Source organism: Strigops habroptila, chromosome 7 (assembly GCF_004027225.2).
Source record: "Strigops habroptila isolate Jane chromosome 7, bStrHab1.2.pri, whole genome shotgun sequence".
Lineage (NCBI taxonomy): Eukaryota > Metazoa > Chordata > Aves > Psittaciformes > Psittacidae > Strigops > Strigops habroptila.
In genome coordinates this window covers 60,632,226-60,652,593 of record NC_044283.2, presented here as the reverse complement: position 1 = coordinate 60,652,593, position 20,368 = coordinate 60,632,226, and the positions used below count along the sequence as shown (strand labels likewise).

Here is a 20,368-nt window from a genome sequence, read left to right as displayed (position 1 = left end):
AGTGCAAAGTCCATTGGGTAAGGACCTGAAGGGCAGACACATTAAGTGGTAAACAGTGGAGGAAGTTTGTCCTCTTGAAGAAGATAGAGCCGCAGGCTTCTCCAAGATGGTGATACATCTTCTCTGTGTAGCTTGCACAGCTAGAAAATTAATAAATTAATAAACTAGAAAAGCATTACTTACACTGACAGACTGGGGTTTTTTTTTAAGTTTGGGCTTCGTTTTTTGAGTGCCTGATCCACTGAAATATTCGTTCTCTTCCATCCAAGCCTATCACTTGGCACAAACTATCCAGAAATAATTACGACAGAGGATAACAGAGGTCAGGTCACAGATTTTCTTTAATTTGTGTAATGCATACAAACAGACACAGGAAGGAATACAGCAAAATCAGAAACTCCCCTTGTAACGTGACAGTAAAACTGGTTGGCATGTGGGACAAATTTGGACAAGAAGGTGCAAGCACTACACAGTCCTTTTAGACATAAACCGTTGACCCAGCTTGAGACTAGGATTGGATCCAGCTGCACCCAGCCCCTCTAGTACCTGAGGATCAGCTGGAAAGCAAGGGGATCCTTCTTGAACCTCCTGTGTGGGAAAGCAAGGGGGTCCTTCTTGAACCTCCTGTGTGGGAGGGTATCTCTAACACGTCTTGTTCACTGGCATAAGGCAACCACCCATTCCGCAACAGCTTCCATCCCTGGTCTTGTGACATGGAGGGTAAAGTCAGTGGCTGCCTCTTTCGCTTTGACATCCAACACTTCTTTTCAACTTGCAATTTGAAAAACGTATTTTGGTGAACTGCTTATTATCTTAATATCTTCTAACATCAAGAGAACTGCCTCTACAGCACCACACTGACTGTGGCTCACAGGAAAACTGCCAATCCAAGTACAGAGGTGTTTTATTTCAAGTTCAGAAGTTACTATTTAAGCCTTCAGTATCATGCAAAGATTTTAAAAAGGTGGTTTAATGAACATAATAATTTATTGCAGATTCTTCTCATTCCTCATCACTAAGAATTTTACTGGTATATTGTAAATCTTCCTACTTACATAAATGATATCTTTGTTTAATACAAAATATTAGCTCTTTATGGTTTCCCTGCTGTGTCATATGCAAAATATCTTACAGGGACAGAAAGAGAACATGTCAGGTTTAATGTAAAAAAAGGCCCATTTTCTGGTAGAGATTAAGTAATTTAAAAAATGACATAAAATAAATACCATTTAACAAACATTTCCATTTCCCACAGATCCATTTTCTATTACTAACTTGCAATATTTTTTCTGTTGCTCTTCCTTGAAAGACTCTTTGATCTTTTTCCTTTTCAGTCCTCCATCCCTGAAAGATACAGAAAAGAAACAGCCTTGAGCTCACTTCAGGGTGAAAAAGGCAGAGAAACATTACAATATTTAGACTACGTACTCAAAGCAGTTTTCACCCCAAATGTTGGCTTTTGCAATACAATGCTAAATGATTTGTACTGTAAAGACGTACACAACACAAGCCATGCCTTGCCTTTAACCTCATATTTAACAGGCAAATCATTCATTTTCATCAAATAGTACCTACTGGCTACATTCACCTGTCAGATCCATTTCTCTTTGTATACTTTATTATTCTATTTATCCTAGTGGAATTGTTCAAGGACTAAAGTAGTATTTCCTGACTCCGAGTCAGTAAGGGTGATGGACTACAGTGCAAGCAAAGCAAATTTGGAAGAATTTTTAAAGGATTCCAAGCTAACATTTCAGAACACCTAAAAATGCTTTAAACCCAACCTTGAAGGTGTTGCTTCTTACCAAGGAAGAACAGACATTCCTGCCCGAGCAGCAATGACAGCTTTGACTCTGTTGGCAAAGTGAACAGCATCTTCTTCTTCCTGAAGAAGAATGAATTATTTGCTTTGCAACAGAAACATTTCTCTGTGTCTTACTTAAATAGATACTTCTTGTCAGACAGCAGGCACTTGGGTTCATGCCAGGCCCTCAAGCCAAATGTGACCTGCAAGGCAGTTCCAGCTGGTCCTGGTTTGCTACCATTTGATGCCAAAAAGAACTAAGTGGAAGGCTCTGTGTTTTCTGGGGCAATCTCAAACAACACACGGCATGAGGTCATAGGTCTGGCCAGAACAGGAGATGCATCTGCTCCCAGTACTTCAGCTGTGGGGTAAAGCTGCTGGCAAAGGATTAGCTGGATATTCTGCAGGGCTGAGAAACAAGGAAGTGAAAGGAAGCTGTGCAGATGGAGGTAGTGTGGGAACATAAGGCCAAAGCACCCCTGTATGGAGTGAGGAGAAGGCCTGAATCTATGTATTACTTGTGGAGTAAAGAAGGGAGGTTTGTGCCAGGCTGAGGGACAGGACTCCTGCAGCATAAAAGCCCATTTTAACATCTCTTCCAGTCTCTGGGAGCAGAGGAAAGCAAGGCAGCTGCACCCAAATAAAGAAGCTGTTTGGGAGCAAGAGGGTGCATGATGCAGAAATGTCTGAAGGCACCTGCAAGAGTAGTTTTTACTCGAAGATAACCAACCCACATAAATCTGTGCTCACTTAATTTTCAGACTACAGTGTTGCTTTCTGGCCTTTATCCATTAAGTTCTCAGTAAAGATTTGCAAACATAATGCCAACACACCACACGTAGTGATGCAGGCTTCCTCCCAGGCAACATTTTAGGAGCATTTGCAAAGCATACAAAAGCATAAGTACCTCTTTGACCATTGGTGGCAGGTACCACACATTACAGACAATAGCCCAGCTGGTGAACATATTAAAAATATAGGTCACAATGGAATGCTTTGTACTGTTCCAGAATGCATCTCCAAAGCGGGGGTCATACTGGAAAACAAGAAAAATAAGCAAAAGGGCATGATCTGCTACCTTAGTTTCAATCATGTAAGCTGCTCTTTTTTGGCCACAAAGTCACAGTTTAACTTGTTAAATCAGGGGCAAATCACACCTCCAAAAAGCAGCAGTAAATTCAGAGTAAAGCTCCACATTTGAACGCTCATTACAAGTTTTTAAGTTGACCTCTACAAGCAGTACAGACCCCAAACTATAACAGACACATTGAAACACATCTCAACTATAACGAGATAGATCTATAAAAAATGTAGACTTGTTATCTACAGATATGCTGACTACAAAGGCTTCCTTGATAACGCTTACACCAGTTTTAACAATTTCCATAAGATTCGGCAACATTATAGTTCCAGAAAAAGCAACTAATGTATCTAGAGCTAGGGTTACTCAGAAAGCCTTGGAAGTGCCAAGAAAAGTGCCTTTATCCCCAGAGCACACAAGAGCAAGGAGCCCTAGGACAGAAAGAACAGGCAGAGCTGAACGCTCAGCACAGCAATTGCAACTGTGCTTTTCAGGTTGTTCCTAATCAGCTGTAAAGATACTCAGCAAAACATTTTCCATACTGCACTAAACTGCAAGACATTGCTCAAATGAAAAGATTCTGTTTTCTCAGGGCTTATTCAATACCTTATTCACACAGAACAACCCCTTTTTAAGGTTTACACATGAACAGCTTCTCTGACATGAGAAGCTTCTGCAAATAATCCTGCCATGTTTGGAAAACTGCAGATACGTTACCTTGATTGCTACCGGATGGATGGTCCCTCCTACCTCAAAGCTCCCCTTCTTAAACATCATTACAGATGTGTTGTTTATGCAGGTACCTGGCCAGAATTAAAACAGATTAAGAGTTTAATCCACTCAAAGAATAGCATCAGCAAATGAATCCTAAAAACTGTCCTTACAGAGACTTAAGTTCCTAGAGGATTTGCTTTAGTTCTGAAACATAATTCCAGAGCCTGTTCTCTATTCCATTATGCCATACACGAAAGCAAATAGACTGTCATAAAGCTGTTGTAAAATACTAGAATCTGACTTCTAATATCTCACAAGAGCTAATTAATTCTACAGACTAAAACCAAACACCTCACTTGTAAAGACTGGGTATAATAAACTGCATTCAGTGGCAAAAAGTGAGAAGAGCAATAAAATCAATGTAGTTGTTTCCTACCTTCTGGGAAAATTAAAATGGGTAATTTGGCCTTATCTGCAATGTGTTCTCTAATTCTGTGGAGAGAAAATAAAATTTCAGTGTATGCTTCATATTTGTATTTGGCCAAAAACCTAAACACCTCTTACTTAGGACAAGAAAAGCTCTTGCCCAATTCCCCTTTGCCATTCAGTAGCCTCAGCCAGGAAATATGCTAGTTTCAGGCCTTTGTCTCAAGGTTCTCTCTTACTAATTGCAAAAGTAGGTTTTTTACAAAACTGTATGCAGTTTTATTTCACCATTTTAACCCACTTATCATGAAGTCAGAGAACAGTGGTACTTGAAGCATCTAAAAATCACTTCCTTATCTTTGACAAGTTTCAGCTATGAACACAGTCAAACTTTTCTTTGGACTGACGTATGTGCCATATTTCAAGTTTTCATGCCTTCTAGGTTCATAACATCAGTTTTACATGTATCCAATGATTTTCTACCCATAGTGGAAATAGGCCACTATTTTCCTGTATTTGCTGCATCACTTAAAAGCAAATGTATTACCACTAAGCAGATTACTGACATACAAAATCTGTCATTTTCCAGGACACCTGTCTTTCCTCCTATGACTCAAGAGCATGCAGTTCCTCTCCAGTCTGCATTAAAGAACAAAACCAAAACATCATATATCAAAAAGAAAAAAAGCATGGGGGGACCTTCTCCATTTTTGTAAGGACAAACTGTCACAGACATTTACTGAACGTTAGCTGCATTGCACTCCATGAAGATTTAGGATGACTAAGAACAGTCTCTGTGAGCACCTGAGAATGTAAGAACTGCCATGGCATCAATCCTGTTCATGTCCTTAAAGTCCACCATGCTGTCTCTGCCAAGAATCAATATTGCAGGCCTGGAGAGCAGTATAGGCATTAAACAAACATATTACAGCACTCCTCCAGGATGGCCTGCCAACTTCTAGCAGCTAGGTGGTAGCCCTGCTTTCCTGGTTTTTGTTTGGTTTGCGGATTTTTTGCTACAGTCAGTCTCCTTTTACCATTTATTCACATCAGATATAACCATCTTCAATGTTCACAGCTGATGAAAAAGGTAGCATGACCTGGGAAGCAGATGTACTGACAGAACTCCCATTTCTGTCCTGACATCCCTCAATCCTGTCTGTGGCAGACAGGGCAACTGTGGCAATGTGGAAGTTCGCAGGGGTTACAGCGCAAACAATGAGAAGTTCAGTAGATGATTGCTACACCCTGCACCTTCATTGATGGAGCAGTTCCAAACCTTACACTGATGACAACCTACAGCTGCCCACCAAAGGGAGATGCAGGGTGAGAACAGCCTCAGCTCAGGCTTGGACCTCACCATTAATAGACCCGACAGGACAATTAAGCAAACACCTCACTACCTTACTTTTTCCTCACCAGATGACGGTCTTTCATTTCTGAGCGTTCAAACAAAACGTGCTGAGTGGCTTGCATGCAAGATTTTTGAATAAGTCCCATAAGCCCTCCGTGTGCCTGGCCAACCTGCAAGCCCAAAAGGAACTGGTTACTATGCATAACTACTACACAGAAATGATAAAATTCTGAACACAAGTGCATCAGTTTCTAAGCTCATTCACAAATTATACCAACCTTATTGGTCAAAAGTGTTCACACACTTGCCTGTGTCTATTACTTTGCAGCCCACAATGCAAGTTTGAATGCCATCAAATCCTACTCTTTCCACCAATACATTTATCCTCTTACCCAACACTACATCTATGGGAATACCAACATTACCAATATTTACCAACTCTCCTGTTCATACCAGGGAATAGCATCCATCACTGGCCAGGATTAGAACATCTAACGGAGATGTGTGGTTGGCTACACAGATGCCACCTTCCTGCGGTCGGTTTTCTCTGCAATGACAACCATAAAAGTAATTACTTAATGTTTATTCTGCAGACTACAGGCTACACCCATCAGGTGACCCATCCAGTGAGCATACATCCACAACTGAGACTCTCACTGACAAAAGCATTTCATGCATACAGCTTATCTGCAGATCCATAGGAAGTGGAAGGACACAAAACATTTTAAAATACTAAATATTAGTACAATATATGTTAATACTTCCAGCAGTTCATTACAGCAGATAAATCATCTTTCCTCACTTTCAAGAGTCCCTTCACATCTCAGTAGTTTTTTCACCAAAACCAATTTCCTTTTAGCTGGGAATGTGAGACTGTTTGAACAGGCATTTTAGCTGCATAAATTAACATTCAGAGGCATATATCAAAGAATATTTGGACACTAAAACTCTAAAAGCAAAGAGCATGGTTTTGCTTGTTTTCGAAAACACAAAAAATATTTCAGAAGCCTCCATTACATAAAGCTCCATCACTAAGCAAGCAAGATATTACAAAAACTTACTGAAATACCATCCATAACTTGCCTTAGGAGGAGCATGAGGAATTAGTTACCAAAAAAATTGGCTGGCAGAACAGCTGAATATTTATGGTGATGTTCTTGCACGTGATTATAACGCATAGATGGCAAGCACTGAGAAAAATGTGTAAGCATACATTTAATTGAGAACACAGTGTTAATTCGCCTTCACGTACTCTGCCAATACACAACAGAAAATACAGTAGTGCATGCAAACATCTTGACAGAGTCTTGATGATCCAAATAGCTTCTTGGATCAAGTTGTACCATCAGAGTATCTGTGCAGTAATGGAATAAGAATCCCGCTCTGCAACTTGAGACATTGAGTACTGTAAGAAATCAATACCAACCCGACGAGAGGAGGGTGGCACCACTCACCTGTTGTGGAAATGAACAAGGCCAGCCAGACATCGGATACCTAATGTGGCACACATCATCTGAACCTGGTTGCCCAGCCAGTGTTTAACTCTGAAAGAAATGAAATGAACATACAATGCCACATCTATGTAGTCATTCACAGAACAACATAATGTAAACTCCACAAATTATTCCCAATAGCTGTGATTACATAGACCATACTAAGATTCATTGCATTAACAATGCCATGCAGGAGAAGCTTATCAGGTATCAAAGATATTCTTGTTCCAGTCTTCTACTGTAATCTATTCTAAGTCCACAAGATTCAAAGCAGAGAAGATAACAGTCAGGAGTTTGTTTTACAGATTTTCTCTGGACATAACCACTATTGACTCATTCATTAACATTAATTTAATAGAAAAATATTTAGCTGATGAATCACATTTGCATTTTTTGCACTGACAGGACATAACAATCTCACAGGACTAATACAGAATTGCTCAGGACAGATGATTTACTTGCCCTATTATGACTCAAGTAGAGCATACTCTATTTTCCACTCTAAGACATGCTTCCAGCAGTATCTATGTGGCTTCCATTGCATGTCCACTTTCAGATGCCATTGCCATACTCCCTCTTGTAGTGCTCTATGAGTTTACAGTAGAGAAAAAGTCACCCCATGATAGTCCACATTAATCCTCTGGACTCAAGCAGATTTATATTCCAACACAGTAATTAAAATCTTTAAAGAAATAAAAAAGGACTGGAAAGAGCCCTCAGAAAACACCTACCTCCCATTAGGAAACTGTCCTACTACCGTAGTGGCTGATAGCAGCAAGAGGATGGTGAAAATACCCAAGCAGATGCTACAAAGGAAAATAATCTTACTTAAATGCCAAGAAGCAAAACTGAAAGAGCAAGCAAGAAAATATTTTCTTTAACGCTTTGATCCATTTCACAATGCTTCCCTCTGCCATTAATAGCATCTAAATAGCAATAAAAACCAGCTAAGGCCAACAGAATAATACGAGCACGTGTTTTCCCTCGATTAATCCCGCACTGAGAACAAAACCTCGTGCTGCCTGGAGTCTACCTTCCAAAAAGCACCACACCCTGATCTGAAGCTCTCACATGGTAAAGAAGCCATTGCGTTCAAAGAAGACGGTGAGTAACGGCTGGTGTTCTTTAATGCAGTTGAGACTTCTCAGTGCCAAAAACGATGCTGCATTTCAATTTTTTAAACCTATCCAGAAATTTCAGAACATACTTCCACTCCAAGCAGTAAGCTACTATATAATCATGAAAATTAAATGACGTTGGTTACTAATGTCAGAGCAAACCCAATATGAAACCATTTCTACATAAATGTTGTCTTAAGCTGCATATATAAACTTAAGCAGGATACGTGCTCTGCTATGTGATTGATCGGTATGATTTAAACATTCTGTCCTCCCAAAGGAATAAGAAATTTTAAAAGTACTTGCTCTTTACAAGAACTGTTATTCTTGTAACCGTTTGGTCAATATGATAAAGGCTGGGGTTTACTTAATAGAAAACTTCAAAAGTTTGAAAATCTAATACATTCCATATGGGTGTCTCTCCATCCTGCCCTGTGGTCCCTGAACATTGCCTTTGCTTCACATCCCAAGTGTTCAGCATACATATAGAGACTGATCTTTTCAGCTGAAACAGTTGTTCCTTTACATAACAAAAAGATCTCCAGATCATTTCTATACGTATCTGGATTTTAAAACCAAATTAATTACTAACATACTGAACATGAGAAATGTACAACTTCAGCACCTTTTTTTATTTTAGGGATATTTGAGTTTCAATGGCAACTCAGAAAACAAAGTCATGCCAGGTTCTCCTTTCTGCACTAGTCCATAGCATATTATTTCACATCTTTTGTAAAAAGCAACATGAAAAACAAATCACAGTGAATTACATCTGGCTCACCGAAAAGGCATCAGGAGACAGTACCGAATTAGGATCCCAAAGACCCACACAACAGTCAGTTGCCAGCTGACATGGTGCAAGTTAGCATTGGTTCTGCTGAGGAGGTTCCAGGACACCAGCTCCTCAGAGGAGAACCGCTGGGTGACTTCATCTTCTGCAACTGCCTCACACCCCTTCTTGAAGAAGTACATAACATCAGCAAGGTTGAAGCATCCTCTGCGCTGGCCAGCAAGCTCCTCTTCCATGGAGATTTCTTCTCTCTGGATGATCCCTGCATGAGGAAGTGAGCCTTCCTTCCACACAGTGGAATGGACAGTATGGATTCCAAAAAGAGTAAAATGCATGTGCTTTTTAGAAATAGCTCTCCTTCTACTCCAAGCACTGTAATTGCATTGTCTTGCCTCATTTATGTCCTGGCATTTAATTCCAGAAGTTACTTCTCTAATCCTAGGCCATATAGTACCACTAAATTATTGAAGAAAGGCAAAAAGCATTCAGAGCAAGGAGCAAATAAAACCTTGGGCACAATGCCTACAACACGTGCGTACACACCTAGAAATGTCAACAGCGCACTGCCAAGATTGCAGAGCCCTCCTTGACTCAACTTCAGGCAGTGTTTGTATAGCTGTTGTTATTGCTGCTGTTGATTAGTTGTACAGTTATAAACACCTTCATCGTATTTTCCTCAGAGCCTTCTCTCTTCCCCCATCTTTTTTCCCCTTAGAGTCACTTCACTATGAAGAAACTTCTAAGTGTCTAGATTTTCCCCGAGTTATACACAGTGTAACACAGAAGCATTGTGTACATTTAATTTATCTTAATCAACATACTAGCCCCCACACAATCACAAAACTTTCTTCCAGCTGCACTTCAGTCAAACCTTCAATATCCAGGAAATCATCAGACCTAAAATTCACTAGCTGACATACCAAGCAGTCTACGTGACTAAACATGGCACTGCAAGTAAAAGGATTATTATAAGAACTTAACCCAGTCCCCGTTGGTCAAAGAAGAAAGGAAAAGTAGTTGGGAAGAAAAAAGTTACTACTCTCTCAGACTTTATTCCCATGCCTACATAAGGGCACAAATTGTAACTATGCTCTGTCAGATGATTAGTTCCTTTACTTGAGAGACTCTGCCTTTTTGCATGCTAGAAGTTACAAGAAGCAAGAGAGAATCCATACAGAGCAATATCAAAGGCAAAGAATACTCATTCCTCCTAATCTTGTAGAGAGAGCGAGTTGATGGAGTCAAGTACGAAATACTCATGAGAACAAGGATAGCTTCCCAAATGCTTATAAGTAACATCTTTCTATACCCACACTAACACCTTTTATTCAGAACACCTTTTATTCAGACGACTTGATCATTCACAGATTACCTTGCTTATAACATACTTAAAGTCTCTTTTGTAGGTTTGTAACTTCAGCAGTTATTTGCCCATTAAACTCCATTTTGGCCATTCCAGTTTTCTTACTTAAAAAACATCAGATGCTATTTATATTTCTGTTTACTCTTTTCTAGGTAAGATTTTTAAATAGTTGCCTTTTAACAAGATGAATAGTGTCACCTTCATTCAGAGGTCTTACCAGTGGAGATTAAATTTTCAAGTGCCATCGCCTTCTGCTTTTTTACTCCCTCCTCAATCTGCAGGGTGGCCCACTGTTCCCAAAACAAGAAAAGTAGATGTTGATGATTTTCATTTCATCATTTCCAGACATTCTATAATTACCTTAGGTGAACTGGCTGAGCCTCTTTTATTGAAGCCAGGTCTTAGATTTTCAGTGCAGGCTGTCCTGCATGCCTCTTTCATTTGTTACATATATTACCTTTTGCCATTTTCAGGAAAAATGGTTTGGCCCAAGCAGGTAGGTTTTTCTCCTGGGGCCCCACAAATTACTGAGCTACCTAAGAGACTCTGAGGTCCATGGGTCCAAAACTCTCTCTTCCCCAGTTAGCTTCAGGCAACAGAATGAACTGAGAAATGACATTAGAGACATGCTGGAAAAAACAGATTTAAAAATTAATTTTAAATAATAAAAGAAGATTACCTCAGTTTTAGGGCATTCATGCAGTTTCTGTTAACAGAAAACAGAGGAAAGCATTTCGTATCCATAGCATTTCTGAAGTAGTAGTTTTAGTAATGAGCTTTCACCCTTCCCTGTTTTTACCTTTTTGAGTCAAAACAAGTTTCTCCTCCCTGTGGAGAGTAGCATAAAACTCCTCCATTAGCAAAATCAAATATACCAATATGCCTAATTTTTGACGTTTTCATAGCTTTGAATATTTTCATCATACTTATATAGACTTAAATAGTAGCTCTCATGGGTACTAGATATTCCTGTATTCCTGCTATTAAGGCTTCCCACCTACAGCAGATAAGGATACATCTGTTTGTTTCAGGATAAACTCTTGCCAAACAGTTCATTCCCTCTTACTGACAGGCACAACCACTTAAGTCACCATGAAGCTTGACCTGAAATAGTTGTCGCCACATTACAACATGCTGCATATGCTAACATCAGCTAGCTTTTTGCCATCCTCAAGTTTTGCATGCTCTCTACCATCTCCTTCTGTAGCTATTGAAGTTTAAGTCAGTAACAAAAAGGGACACTTAATCATGGCATAAATAGGATATTATAGTTATTCTCAGCTGACTTTTTTTCACCTGCCATTTTAAAGAAAATTAAAAAAAGAGTAAGCAGAATAGGCAGTGATGTGGTGTTTTAAGCTCCATGCAAACTATCTATTACAGCACCATATTAAAAAAAAAACAAACACAAAAACCCCACCACCAAACAAACACCACAGATCTTCACCTTATCTATAATTTCTAACTATTCCCTAGGAAAGGTAAACTCATACACCATCTCTCTTTTGCAACACATGGAGAGTCATTCAGAATCGGGGAGTCAGAGGATGTCATGAAAACAGCAGCCCACACGTTGAGTTAAGAAAGAATATATGGCACAGGAACAAGAATGTTGCAAAAGAGAGTAAAGGCAGACATGAGGCAAACCTAACCTCTTTATAATGCACTGTTGTTCCTCAACCCTTCCCCAGTATCCTCTAGGATAGTCGTATGGCATGAGGGAGGAATAAACTAAAAATCATCTAGCTTGACAAATAAAGCCCTTCGCCTTACTCTCTGCTTTGCATTCTCTTGTCTGCCACTCTAATCTTGCTCATCATGGTCCTCCTACATGATTATACACCTGCCCGTTGGCAAGCACTGCCAGATATGAGTTTGCTCATACTGTCCCAAAGGATTTGGAATACATCAAGGAGGCTGGCTTTTGAATCCCAGGTAGAAAAGGGTGATAATCACTGACCAAGCTGGCTCACCAAATATATGCTAACTAATTCAAATGAGCAAGACAAGTCAAAACCAACAAAAATTTGTAAAGTTTACAAGTAAAAAGTCCTGCTTCGTAGCACAGAGAAACAGTGGAACGAAAGTGGCAGTGTATAATTAAATAGTCAGCCAAGCAGAGGACAAGGCAGATGAGAAAGAGCTTTCAACATGTGAATGCTTACACAGAGCTTGTTTGCTTGGAGGAGAGCTGGCTGAGACAGTGTATGACAAAAGTCTACAAAGTCTGGACTGGCACAAAGCAGGTGCATAAGGAACAGTTAACATTTTCTCTTCTAGTACAAGAACTGGGGAGCATCACATGAAAGTGTTGGGTAGAATATATGAGCAAGAAAAAGGTACTATCTTTCCACAAAACACAGTTAAGCTATGGAGTTCATTGTCCAGGACATACTGCCAGAGATCACCTGAAATGGGAGCAGTTACATAAAAACACAGATAAACATCACCATGGGACACAAAACTCTCCTAATCCCTGAACTGGCACTGGGGGCTGAAGTTACAAGCAGCTGGGAGGGTATTCCTGGCAATGGGACCGTACAATGACCCAGCTCTTAGACTTTTCATCAAGCAATTGAGTTGATGCCTAGCAAAGCCAGGCTGGCTGTCTGGGTCAAACCGTGCACTGACCCAGCAGAGCAGCTTCTATGCTGTCCTGCATTTAGTGGCATCTGTATGTTTAACTTGTTTTTAAAAATGAAATAAGGCTTTGCGATCGCCTTTGTTTTTGCACAGTATTGAGACAGAGCTGTCATGCTGGTCTTTGTTGCAAAACAGTAATGAAAGGATGTTTTAAATACCTTACAAAAACATAGATGTTGCAACTAACACAGAATTTAAGCATTAAATGGAGCAACTTAATTCCTAAGTTTGCTGACCGAATGAGAACTCAGGTGCTGTGCTTTCCTGCCTCCCATTTCTGAAGTGATAAGGACACAAGAAGTCCAAACATCCAGTGAGTGATCCCAATCGTTTGAGATAAAAGCACAAGTATCATTTCTTTGGGTTGTGAAGCAGTGACTAGCTCAGGATAACCATGTATATGAAAGCACAGCAGTGAGTTTCTTCCACCAGCTTAAGTGTCTGCAACATCTGCCCATGCTCCAGTGGGAGTTTACAGCATGTTAGCTTCCTCAGTGTACAAGCGAGCCATCGGTTCAAAGAAAATCCACAGTTATTAACTGGCTGATGTCTTTCCTACACGTGAGTATTTCCCAAGAAACAATACTCCAACTGCCTGCAGAAGCTCAGATCTCATGAAATTCCAGAAGATTCTTGGCACATAGAGCTACAGATGTTTAACGTGTGTACTTGACTCTCCACAGGACTGAGAGATCATGGTGTAGGTTTCATCCTAGCAAATATATTTTCTTTTGCAGCTGCAATGCTAAAGGGCTGGAATCATGTCCCTAGCACAGTTTTGCTAGTAGTGTCATTTCCACCAAACCCCATTACAGACAAGCAAATACAAAGCTTAGAGAAAACACATTATTTCACAATAAAAGCTTACAAGCATATAGGAAAGAATAATCCTATCGGAAACCAAACCAAATTCTTCGTTATCATTTCCAGAAATATTTTATGGATAAAGGAAGGTTAATAATAGTAATTATAAGCTAGCAATTATGAAATTGAGAAATTACTGTCTTGGAGATCTTCTACTATCATACTATCCATATGACCTGAAAAATAACCCCCAAAAAGCCACAACATGAAAAAAACCTCAAACACAAAAACCTCACAAAACCTAAAACCTCACAAACAAAAACAACCCCCCTATTTTTCAAACCTTAGATCTTGCTTTTGTAAAAAAGCTTGGTTTGTTTCTTAAAAAAAAACAACCACCAAAACAAAAAAAAACCAACCTCAGAACAAAAAACAAAACCAAAAGTATCTAGATCCCCCAATGGAGAAGCAGCAAAGGGTACATAGATTTCATACATAGAAATATATGAAACTTCCATACACAGAATCATAGAATAGTTAGGGTTGGAAAGGACCTCAAGATCATCTAGTTCCAACCCCTTGCCATGAGCAGGAACACCTCACACTAGACCATGTCACTCAAGGCTCTGTCCAACCTGGCCTTGAACACTGGCAGGGATGGAGCATTCACCACTTTTTTGGGCAACCTGTGCCAGTGCGTCACCACCCTCATAGTAAAGAACTTCTTCCTTATATCTAACCTGAACTTCTCCTGTTTAGGTTTAAACCCATTAGTCCTTGTCCTATCTCTACAAAATCGCTGTACATAGATTACCCAATGTTTGTTCCGGTCACTGTTCACACTGCTAAAACAGTGAAGACAGGAAATCAAAATTACTTATCATATGCCACCATTACTCATTGCTTAGTAATATATCTGCAAACTTGGACTTTATCCTAAAACACCTAGAGCTTCTAGCAAATTCAGAATGGCTATAGATACGCTTTCCTTGAAAACACAACTTTGAAAAAATATCTTTTGATTTTAAAAATCCTTGATTTCAGCTTCTACTCTCATTTTTTCCAAATTGACAAAACATGAGGAAAATAAGACATGTTTTCCATCTGCCTCCCATTTTGCATAGTCATTTACAGCTCTAAGAAGCAAATATAAAGTGTTCTCAGGTGAGAACTTTTGTACTAATTTTTTTAGTCTACATAACAGACTAAAATAACTGCAATGAAATGGAGAATCCCAACATAGTGCTCAAGGCTGGATTATTGGTGGAACATCAAACAGTTGTTTGGTACTTTCTAGAGCACCAATATTCCTGCAATATAGTAAGTAGTGTGCTAATACATGACCACACATCTGCCCATAGCATTTTGAGCTAGCTATCTGGTAAGGCATCTTATTTCACCATTTAGGCTAACAACAGGAACCAAGGATGGTCTTTGTGCATTACCTCATTAGCAAGATCTCAGGTGACTACGTAACAATTAACTTAATTACTTTTTTTTTTTGATAAATTAATCCTCCACAGTGTGAACACAAAATGCTCATGCTCATACCTTGTTACAAAAACTGTGGAAAGAAAAACATTTAACATGCTTTTCCGAAGAGAAGCACCTGCCTATGTAAAGTACGCACTGAGTGGGTCACAAGCTCTTCAAAGCTGGAAAATGCACATGAGGAACAAAAATACAGGAATTATTTTCATGTCTGCCAACTGCAGCAGCAAAGCTGTCCAGCGACCCCTCAGGTTTGTGTTTGATATGAGAGTGCCTGATGAAATCAATTCTAAATGCCACAAGCCTCTTAATCAGGGCACCCATAAGAATGTAATTAGCATAGCACTGGCTGATCTACAAAAGAAAAAAGTATTACATATAAAAGCCAACATTACATATAGGCACTGGAGGCAGTCATTTCCCATTAACATCAGTATCTGAAAAAACAAGTAACACCTCAAGTTAGCAGTCAGGTACACTATGCTAAATGGTGTTCATACAGCTGAAGACAGTCCCTGCCCAAGAACTCTTAATCAGTATTGAGAGAGAGAGGGAGAGAAAGAAGAATTATAAGACAGAAATAGGACAGAATTGGCAAGGGAAGACAGTCATATTAAATATATCACACTGTTACAGACATGCTCTACTGCACAAATAGATGGCTCTGACAGCTTAATAATAGTGACAATACCAGTAATAAGTTTTCTGCCACAAATGGAAAGTATATTCACAAAAAGCAGGTTTATGCCAGAAAGACAAAGTTAATCTACCGGAAAATGGAAATACTTCACTGTTCAATATGATGAATTCACAGCACCTACTTTTGGCCACTGATGGATATGAAAAGTCAGACTTGAAAAATTAAATGTAGTTCTGGCTTATTAAAAGCTCCAAAACACTACTACTGATATCAGCAGAATCAGGATCTTAGCAATGACCTGTTCATCTCTAGAAAAATTACAGTTTTAGAAGGTTGCATCGATTCCTCAAGTATCACACAGCAGAACTTGTGACTGCTGGATCCCTCAGACTTTAACTGGAAGAAGCAAACACACAGAGTCAGTATTCTTACCTACAACAGTATTCATTAATACCATGTCATTAAAATAATCCAAATAAAACCACTGAAACTTATCTACATCTAAAATACATGTTCTTATTACATAGCTCTCATAAACTAATACACCTTTTTATTTATATTTGACTTGTCATGGAGTATTCTAACCAGCTCGAACTAGAAGCAATACAATATGGAATCTCTATTTAACCCAAGAAAACCTCAAACCAGTACATATTATAACCCAGCACATAACTAGATTAAAGACACCATTCAAAAGAACCATCATATAAGTCAAAGCTGCAAACAAAACATCCAAGTTAATGGAATTCTTTCTGCTGACTTTTATGGCATCTATATCAAACGTACAGATTTTTATTTTTTATTAAACATATCCTGAGGCAAACATACACCTTTTAAACCAAATTCTCAGCTTACCTCTAACATTGTTATTAGAATTCTCACATAGAAATGAGAAATCCCCAATGACACTCGAAACACCGAAGGCAACAAAACTAATGTCACAAACAAAATCATCCAGGTAAACAAAATCTTGCCCTCTGCAAGACCATGACCCTCTGTATTTTCTTCCATGCTTGTCCCTTCAAAATGCCAACCTGCTGCCTTCCTGAGAATATGAGATCATCTGTAGTGGAGAATCCAGCAAGCTTCAAGAGACAAATAAATCTTGAACATCCTAAGAGCCCAAGCTATCTCTAAGAGAAGGCTGCTGCCCTCTGAAGCCTGACACCACAGAAGGTCTCAATGATAATGTAATTTCTAACCCCCGTCCCGCCCTAACTCCACCCACTTTTTAATTGATAAGCATTTACTCGTCAGATATAATATACAGGAGAAGAAAGAAAAACCATGATAAGTAATATATGCTAAGTAATAAGATACTGCCAATAAAGTAACTTGTCAATGTGTCAACTAGCTTTCACAAGGCGTCCTACCAGTGAATTACAATACCGAATCAAGTAGGTGTTGCTTTCAGACTACCTAAAATCTTCTCTTCTAAAACTCATTTAACACATGTGAAGCACTTCTCAAACTGACATTTGCTCAAATCAGTGGCTTATTTAGTCAGACTTTCCACTTCATGGCAAAATGGCTGCCTCATTTCGGTATTTGACCAAAGGAACCAAACTGAAGCTTTAATATTTAATATTTAAATTAACTATTTTATTTTAATAACACCTGTGTAATCAAGATGCAAATTTCATCAGGCAGGAATTGGCAATACAACAAAACCTGTTCCCTCCACTGCTCTACAAGAAATTAGCCAAACTGTATTACAGGGTTACAAAATGCACTGTGGTGAAGTAACAAGTCACCCACCTTTATATCTATTTGATTACATAATTCAAATACAATAGTTAAGCAGATGTCTCCTTCTATCCTATAAAATGCCAATAATTTAATTCAGTATTTTTTTAGGAGAGACACAATTCAGCCCCTTATACTGACCCCTCTCATGCCGCCTTGTATGAGTCACAGAAGAAACAAAGGTGAATAACTCTATCTCTAGAACCTAAGAGGAGACAACCAGCTGCTCATTTACAACCTTATCACAGAATAAATTAACTAACCTTGGTGGAATGAGCATTTAGGGCATAATTTCCAATATAGTGATATGCTGGTCCACGAAAGTTCTTACCTTTGCACATGCTTACATTAGCATGTCTGTCTAAAGCCAGGGCTGTCCTTTTAAATATCCCCATATCACTGCTCAGTTTGTGTTGTGGAGCAGCTTTGGTACACACAAACTAGATTCGTTAAAAATTAAACCAGACACAAAGATCATCTGTAGAAAGAGCACCCAGTACTCTCCAGTCAGTAACAGAAGCACAGCTAGCAGAATGGGCTGCACATCCACTCAGTCCTCTAGTTTATACCATGCACCCAGGCACCAACAAGCAGGCTCTCGACATGTTGCAAGTTCAGATGATACCATGACTTGCTTCTTGTGCCATACGAGTCAAGAAGCTTTTGTACCTTCAGATTTGCTGCTGAAGGCCATCCCTCAGGTCTTTGTAACTACACATCTTCTTCAGCAATCTGACTTTTCTTTTTAATCTTCTTTTCATTACTTACCTACTTTACCTTCTCTAACCCTTGCTGACCTCTTTCTGAGCCTTCTTTATGTTCTACAAAGCCTCACTGGTTTAATTCTTTCTGCTTTCCCGTTGCTCTTTCTCTCAATGGCAACCACAAGCCCCTCTCTCCCATTACACCACTGCTGCCAGGCACACCATTACCCACTATTCCTCATCTGCCTCGCTAAAGGGCTGTAGTTCTAGGCTTCTCTAGGAACAGCATTTCATTGTGAAACAGATTTACTTACCCATTTGTGTTTAGCTAACATTCCTTACATTCCTATTTCTGGTCTCTTCCTCGAGTGGCTTGCCCTGCTAACACACGTTCCCTAGGGTGGCATACAGTAGAAAGCTGGGTGAGTGGGTGTTGACCCTCTGGCCCAAGGCAGCGCATCTCTGAAGAGCTGCCTCCAGCCTCGGCACAGGGGATTGGTATGCGTGTCAGCTGGGCACTAAAAACTTTGTAGGCGGGAGGGTGGAGGTAGTTTCTGGGACCTGATTTGAGGCAGGAAAGGTGGGTGAAGTGAAGCACAGCAGGAAGGTGTAGTGACTGTCCTAATGGGATGCCTCAGCAATAAGCCCAGGCACACAAAAGAGGGATCTTTTTTAAAAGGAGAGAAGGAAAAACAGACTACTCTACCCTGAGGGGAGAAAGAAGAGGCTCCTCTCCTGAATGAGGGAGAATTGTTTTCCATCCTGTGAGACCTTACCATTCGTACTGCCTGTCTAATCCTTACAAAGCCACATTCCCTGCCACTCCAGCAGCACTCCAGGAGTTCGGTCTGGGATCATTTTCTGCCAAAAATGGCTGGCAAAGTTTATAAAGCATCTTTCTGCTCTTGGAATCATGAGCATGGAAACAACTGAGACACAATGGTTGAAGCAGGTCTACATCTTAACTCCAAAGCACTCAGGATTGCTATAGAAGTAAATCTGGACTTGAAATGTATCTCTGCCCTGTATGAAGGTGATGCGTTTGCTCGCGATGTGAAGAAGAAAGGAAATTCTTTATTTCTCCAGGCAACTCATAACACTGCTTCCTGTTTTCCAGTCAGAAAGTTGGCATAGCTTATTATGGTCTGTCCTGGGTTCCCATCACAATCACTGATTTTTATTTTTTTTTTTTAATTATTATTATTTCAAAAGGACCACTGAAATGTACATGTTTGTCAGATTCCAGTATGGATAGACATGCATCCAACACTATGAGATGAATAAATACAGTTTGTGATGGCACTATACGAAATTCCTCAGCACAATAATTTCTTTAAGATTTAGCTCTGCCATCCACCAACTAAACAGAGCTTTTGCATGTCATTCCTCTACCCTTCTCACATTTATCCCTCTTACCAATAGCGAGCCTGCTGCAATCATGTTTATTTTGAAGCTGGAAGAGCTACTTTATCCAGACGTGTGAAGGTATTGCAAATAATTCAAATAAACAGGCAGCAACAGGATGTAGTTTTACTCATTTTTAAGGTCCAGTAAGTAACAGCTGATGAATTTCTACCAGATAACTACATGCAATTCTCTATGATGTTAGGAAAAGTCACCAGACATTGTGCAAAACTGTCTTTATTTGTAAGAATGAAATACAATTTAGAAGAAAGGGATGCTGGTGACACAGGAGTAATTCAAGAGAAAAGCTCCCTTCAATTTAACAAATCTTGAATTGACATCTGTGATCATAAGAAATTCACCTGAAACAATGAAGATATCCCTGGTCTCCCCGGGAAATGAGATGGGGTGGGTGTCAGCTGCCTACTCTTGCCTCTTGATCCTTGAGGTCATTCTATTAATTTCTTATTATTAGGCAATGTTTTGCAAGTGTCTGAGGGAACCAGAGTTATGACCCATTTATTTTTTCACTGCAAGGAGAAGCAAACACAGCACTGACCTCTGCCTATCGGTAGTGCCTTATATGGAAGGATTAAATCAGGTACGAACAGGAGTGGCTATTCCAGTGACTCCAAAAGCTGCCTGGAGGGATGTCACAGAGAGGAGAGTCTGCAGCTGATACTGGCCTGCCTTTCTTGTAATGCCTTTCTTTTCAGACTACCAGAACATCGTATGTCCCTAGCAGATACTGTTCCAAAAGAGCACTGACGCATCAACAACACAGGTGGTGCTT

General features: G+C 39.6%; 1 protein-coding gene across 2 annotated transcripts; it reads right to left on the bottom strand.

The window, feature by feature from the left end:
* Positions 1–323: 323 nt before the first annotated feature.
* Positions 324–16,916, bottom strand: LOC115610352 (glycerol-3-phosphate acyltransferase 3-like). Of its 2 annotated transcripts, XM_030491742.1 has the most exons (12): positions 16,577–16,916; positions 10,361–10,433; positions 8,772–9,042; positions 7,604–7,678; positions 6,834–6,923; positions 5,833–5,926; positions 5,434–5,549; positions 4,036–4,091; positions 3,603–3,688; positions 2,712–2,840; positions 1,806–1,885; positions 324–1,344 (listed from the first exon to the last, which is right to left on the bottom strand). In XM_030491742.1, exons 1-12 carry the CDS (start codon positions 16,730–16,732, stop codon positions 1,230–1,232), a joined length of 1,341 nt encoding a protein of 446 aa, XP_030347602.1. In that variant the 5' UTR covers positions 16,733–16,916; the 3' UTR covers positions 324–1,229. The 2 variants fall into 2 exon arrangements, with proteins under 2 accessions (XP_030347602.1, XP_030347601.1); XM_030491741.1 differs by lacking the exons at positions 10,361–10,433; positions 16,577–16,916 and having other exon boundaries at positions 8,772–9,352.
* Between the last annotated feature and the right edge of the window lie 3,452 nt (positions 16,917–20,368).